Source organism: Gracilinanus agilis, chromosome 4, assembly GCF_016433145.1.
Source record: "Gracilinanus agilis isolate LMUSP501 chromosome 4, AgileGrace, whole genome shotgun sequence".
Classification (NCBI taxonomy): domain Eukaryota; kingdom Metazoa; phylum Chordata; class Mammalia; order Didelphimorphia; family Didelphidae; genus Gracilinanus; species Gracilinanus agilis.
This window is the reverse complement of record NC_058133.1, coordinates 117426567-117433035: the sequence shown is the minus strand read 5'-3', so window position 1 is coordinate 117433035 and position 6469 is coordinate 117426567. Positions and strand designations below refer to the sequence as shown.

Genomic DNA, 6469 nt, shown 5'->3' with positions numbered 1-6469 from the left:
GAGGCAGCATTTCTATCATGCTTCAATCCCCAACTTGTTACTCTAGAGACTTTAAGGGGTTTCCCCTTAGGTGAGACCTAGGATTCTCCCTTAGTTGAACTAAATTACCTTATTCCAAATGGCAAAGTCTCTAAAGTCTCTAGTGTAAAAAAAAAATCCATTTTAATGATGAGGAAACTGAGGCAGATGAGTCCAAAGGTCACACAAATAAAAAATGTTTGAGGTCACATTTGAATTTAGGTCTCCCTGACTCCAAGTCCAGGATTCTATCTACTGAACCACCTACCTGCCTAATTTTGCACAATTAAATGTTTTTAACTTCTGGAAGTCTATAATCAAGAGCCTGGGCAGCACTTCCCTAACCAACTATGTACCATAACAAATTAGCACCACATGGCTGAGTATCTCACCTTCTGACTTGGTTGCTCTTCTATTCCTTGTCTTTGTCCCTAAACATCTAGCAACACAGAGGCCATGTCCCTGGTTCCATGGTTCCGGTGGAGTGAGACCCCTCACAAGCTGTCTCCCAGAAGTCCAGCAGAAATGGTGCTTGAGACTCTGATGATGGAGCTGGCTTGGCAGATAAAGGAAGCTGAGAAACAGCATCGGGAAAGGGAGAAGGAATACCGGAAGATTCGAACTGGCGTTGACTATAGCTGGCTGGCGAGTCCACCCAAGAATGCCTATGACCTTAGCCCTGGGGAGCGGCTTCAGTTGGAGGATGCCTGCACCAAAATTCACCCTTCTTATTGTGGACCCATGATCCTCAGGTAAGGATATTGTCAGGACTGACTGCGAATAAGGAGAGCAGGCAACCATACCTTATAGAATCAAAGTTTTAGAGCTTGAAAGGACCTTAGAGGACATCCAGTACAGCACTCTCATTATGCATTTGCAGAGAGTTTAAGCACCCAAAGCCATACAGATAATAAGTGGCAGAGTTGGGATTTGAACCCAGACCTGTAAACTCAGAATCCTTTGCACTATATTGCAGAGTTCATACATTATAATTTGAGGAATGGAACTAGCCTTCTTCCCATCTCATTAAAAACAAACCTCCTTTCTAGTGACTGAGAAAGAGGAAATATGCTATAAAAAATGATGAACAGGCTGATTTTAGAAAAACATGGAAAGACATGAAATAATGAAGGGAGAAGTGAGCAGAACCAAGAGAGTGTTGCATGCAGCAACAGCAATATTGTTTGAAGAAAAAAACATGAATGCTCACCTCCAGAAAAGGAACTGATAAATATCATTACATGGTTTTACATAGATAGATTAATAGATACACACGTCTATATCTTTATCAAATGATGGCCTCTAGTGCAGGGTGAGAAAGGGGAGAGAGAGAGAGAGAGAGAGAGAGAGCTTGGAAATAAAAATATAACAAAAAAATAAATTAAACTTAATTTAAAAAAGAGAAAGAGAAAACAGCATGCTAAAGGAGTACTTGTCTGTTTAGCCAAGGATAAATAGCAGTGTTCCATTTAGCATAATTGTAAATGATCTGGAGAAAGCAGAAAGAAGGGAAGAATGAGTTCAAGAAGATGAATGCTGGTATAGACCATAAGAGACTGGCAGATCCATCTGAATGCTCATGACCTAAGCTGGGGGTGAGAGGTGGAGGGAAGGAGAAATACCTGCACGCTGGCATGGTGTGGAAGTGATCTGTTTGAGAATGGTAATGGAGAGGATAAGGCTCATCTATCAAAGTGAAGGTTCCAAGGGCAAAGTCTAGGATTTGGAGGGAAGGGGCTGAGGAGGATGGCCAGAATGCAAGAGGAGTGACTTGACAATGATCAGAAAGAAAGGCCTCAAAATGGTGTCTGGGCCAATAGATAAGTGGTAGATATGGCTCAGCATAAGCCAAGTCTAAGGGAGGACTTATACACTGTCCTCATGACTTCTGAGCTGCTGGTCACCATCCAGGAAAGGGACCGAGGAACTCTTTTTTAAATTCCCTGAAGTTATGGCCCCCTATGACAACCAACTAATTAAACTTTGGGGCCTTGTTTTAAAAATAAGTTATTGAATTTTTCCTTGGGAGGGCAGCTCAGGCCCGGTTCCAGATAGGGAAAACAGTAAGAAGGGTTATTTTGATCTGAAATGGTTTAATCCAGTTACCCTGATGACTCAGCCCCCAGGACCCTGTCTATACCAAACAGATCTGTTGTGGGAGACACATCCAAATCTGTAGAAGGATCTCACCCCAAGAATGGGAGGCTCAAACTCCCTTCAGTCCAGAAGAAAAGAATTTTATTTGAAGAAGTGGTTTTTAAAATAGTATAGTAGTCTAATAGTGAATGGAATTGGATAGCCTTGTGGCTGATGGGTTAGCCCTGGAGCTCCTGGAATAGCCCAAGGGGTGATGGAGTGGCGCCTGAGCTGATGGAATAGCAGCTTTGATGCTGATGGAATAGCACCTCTTCAAGTGTGGAGTAGCCCTCCCACCTCCATCCCATTGTGGGGTAGCCCAAGAGCTGATGGAACAGTGCTACCTGTGTGGATCAGGATTCACATATTTATTGAGGGTCTGGGGGCTTGTTGTTTCCCATTCTTTGGAATGGGAACTCTCCACCTTTTCTCAGAGTAGCCCACCCCTGGGTGTTATGGACATTACAGGTGTGGTATGGGGTCTGTAGAGCACTTTATGGTTTGCAAAGCATTTTCCTCATGATACCCTTATGAAGAAGGTTGTACAACTAAGAATCACCGTTCTCTAGATGAGGAAATTACAATTCAAAGAGATGACAGGACTAAGAGTGTTCCAGTAGGACCTCATTTTACGTGACCAACACCTTTATATGAGCTGAAAATCACATATAATAGCAAACCCCATTATTTAAGAAATATTTCTTATATGAATATACCTTGGCACTTGGTGACTTTTCTTAGGTTTATTGGGGCTACCGGCATCATTACTCTTGTATTCTGGGGCCATTATTAATAACTAAACACCATTAATGAAACAAAGAGAAACACTGCTCTGATAGAGACAAGATTTATTACAAGCAAAAACTCCAGACAAAAACAGATGTGAGGGAGCTAAAATTTGGTGCAAAACAGCATAATGAGTCACACTAATGCTTCTCTGAGTAAGAATGAGTGTGATTGGGCACACTGCTGAGAGACATTACGCCACTTGGGAAAATGATGCAGATATAGCACATCATTAATTTTTTTACATGTTTTTCTGCTTTATTGTTTTTGATTGCCAATCATGTGTACTTGAATTTGCATGTGTTGAGTTAGGTAAAATGAGGTCCTGCTGTATAGCTAGTTAGTGTTAGAGCTGATTGGAACCCAGGGCTTTTTCAACTCCATGTCTAATACTCTTTTTACTACATCACGAGCTTCTTTTAAGATATATTATATCAATTTTTAAATCTTCCTTTTCTCTCCATTTCCCTCCCTAACATTAACATTAGCATGTTAAGGTTTTTTTTTAATTTATACCAAGATATAGAATGTGTACTCTTTCTTAGTGTATGAATGCCACACCTCATTATGTTCTGCAAGGATTCTGTGATTCTGGTGGTGTGGGTATCCCCTCTACTAGTACAGATTATAACTCTTTTTTGGGTTGGGACCATGGTTTTTAGAATTGCTGTGGCTGAGAAATCTCCCCTCCTTCCCTCTTCTTCCAGCCTGGCAATGAGCTTTTATGAACCTGGCTAGGGTCCTTAGGACCTAGAGTTCAGCCCTGGACCTTTCTAGCTTAGCCAGGACTGCTGATGCTTATGGTCCATGGGGATGAAGAATCACCTCTATTTAGAGTATGGTGAAACATTAGAGATGGATTTCAGTGGGGCTATCATTCTTAGCCTGCATACCTCATATAGTTGTGAGTACTCCATAGAGCTTGTTGTATAAATGTGAGTTCATAGGCTCATGTAATAGGATCATAGATTTTGAGTTAGAAGGGACCTCAGAGATCATCTAGTTCTACCTCCTGTTTTTTCCATTTTTCTAATTTTATTTTATTTTTCAATGAACAAACATTTATTTTCTCTCCCTGTACCCCCAGCCCATCTCGACAATTTAAGAAAAGGTCAATGTCCTTGTTTTAAAGATGAGAAAACACACGCACTGAGAAATTAAGTGACTTGCCCAAGGTCTCAAAGGCAGTAGAAGATGCCAGAGCCAGGAAATAGGCTCAGGACTTCTGACTCCAAGGAAAGGAAAGAATTTCATAAGCCATCTGGTCCAAGCCCCTCTCTTAAAAATAAATGTGGGTACTAGCTGTGTGACCCTGGGCAAGTCACTTGACCCCCATTGCCCACCCTTACCAATCTTCCACCTATGAGACAATACACCGAAGTACAAGGGTTTAAAAAGAAAATAAATAAATGTCATCAATTAATCACTTATTTTCTCTCCATCTCCCTTCCTTCCCTTGCTTCTGTAACCCTTACAGATGAGAAAACTAAGGTCTAGGGAAATTTAAGTGACTTTCCTAAGACCCCACAGGTAGTAAGTGGCAGAGAGTAGGTATGAAACTAGATCTTTTGATTTCAGAACTAATATTCCCACTATCCTGATATGCCTGTTCCTTTGATTTCCTCATCACCCAGTAGTCCTTTTAAAAACACTTTATAAATTAAAAACCTTTACCCTCCAACTTAGGATCAATACTAAGGATGCAGAAGAGCAGTAAGGGCTATGCAGTTGGAGTTAAGTGACTTGCCCAGGATCACACAGTTAGGAAGTATCTGAGGCCAAAGTTGAACACAGAACTTGCTATCTCAAGGTCTGGCGCTCTATCCACTGAGCCATCTAGATGCCCCTCAGTAGTCCTTCTAATAACAAATAGTCATCCAAGCTTCAGTTGGAGTGCTACAGTAGGGGGAAATCCACTGCCTCTCAAGGCAGCACATTTCATGAATTATTCACGTGTTTCCTTACCTCCAACTAAAACCTGCCTCCATTATTTCCATCTCTTGTTCCTAGCTCTACCCCTTAGATCAAGAAGACTAAACTCTCCTTTGTATGACAGCCTTTCACTATGCTGTGATTCACGAAAGCACACACAAACTCACTTGTACACACACAGAGTCTTCCTTGGGAGAAATTGGAATTGGAGTATTCCCTCCATGAAGAGGCCAAGGAAGAGGAATGAGAAGGAATTTATCAACAGATTCAGTGTAGGCTATGAAATATGTACAAAGTGGAATCTTACACAATATCTCCTGTCCTCCATCTCTTAGGTTCCGGCAGCTCATCGCTGAGTACGATCCAGAAGTCCATGAGGTGTCCCAGCTCTTCCGTTCAGTCCTCCAGGAAGTCTTGGAGAAGATGAAGGAGGAGGAGGCTGTTAGGAAGCTGACCAAACAATGGAACACTCGACCCCGGGGCACCCTCTCCCTGACCACTTTTAGGACCCGTTCCCGCATCTTTCCTTTCGCCAGTGACATCAGGACCATCTCAGAGGATGTGGAACGGGACATCCATCCCACTCCTAGGGTCTGGAGCATGCCTGAATTCCAGATGCACAAAGACCAATAACTAAGAGAAAAGGAGCTGGATTCCTAGGAAAGACTCTGTTAGCCAGGTTTCAACCACAAGTGCCACCATTTCCCCCCAATCCCTCTTTTGCCTATCCCAGTTTGACATGCTCTCCCTGTTGCTTTTTTGAGGTTCTAAGCCACTGATAGGATTGAGGAACCAATGATTAGGGCCATTTTGGGATTGTGGCCTTATTTTCTCTGGCCTAAACTTGTCACCCATTTAGAAGTCAGAATCTGGGAAGTAGAAAAGGCCAAAAGACCCCACAATAAATTTCTGTCCTTTGGGGCTTTTTTTTTCTCTTTTTAAACTGAATAAGGCATAGATTATAAAATCATAGAGTTTGAGCTGGTTGGAACCTTAGAGTAAATTAGCTAGTCCAAACCTCTTGTTGTATAGATGAGAGAAGGCCCAACAAGGTTAAGAGTCCTTCTTTCTTATCCTGATGGGCTGTTCTCCATGGGCCATTTGGCAATTCCCTAGTCTCTGAGCCCTTAAGTTGTGGGCTATGACAGAACAGGGCCAAAGGCTATTTCCCCATAGCATCTATCACCCAAGTCATCCCTCAACAAAACATTTAAGTGCAAATCTCCTAAAATTCTGACCGTATTTTGATATCATGCAGGACAGAGTAACAACTCCCAAGATACAATCAGTTCTCAGAAGGCCCTCTCCATTAAGCTTTGTCTATCATCAAAATAAAGCATTTAGAGGTAGAAGGATTAAAGATCATCAACTCTGATCCCTCTTCCCCTTTTTTTATATGTCAAAAAGTGCTCTACTGAGGCATTTGTCTTTTTAAACCACAATCTCTTCCCAACAAATTCCACCCTCCCTCACTCCCCAACTGGATTCACTTACATAAAGCAAAGCTGTCTAGCTGAGGAACCAGGACCAAGATGCCAACTGACACAGAATATACCAATGGACATCTAGAGACCATCACCTCTTCACAAAAAGGAGG

The 6469-nt window shown here is 42.1% G+C and overlaps 1 protein-coding gene across 1 annotated transcript; it reads left to right on the top strand.

The window, feature by feature from the left end:
* The first annotated feature begins 474 nt into the window (after positions 1-474).
* Positions 475-5505, top strand: RD3 (RD3 regulator of GUCY2D). Its single transcript, XM_044677031.1, has 2 exons — positions 475-770; positions 5208-5505. The coding sequence occupies exons 1-2, from the start codon at positions 475-477 to the stop codon at positions 5503-5505; spliced, it is 594 nt and encodes a 197-aa protein (XP_044532966.1).
* Positions 5506-6469: the final 964 nt, after the last annotated feature.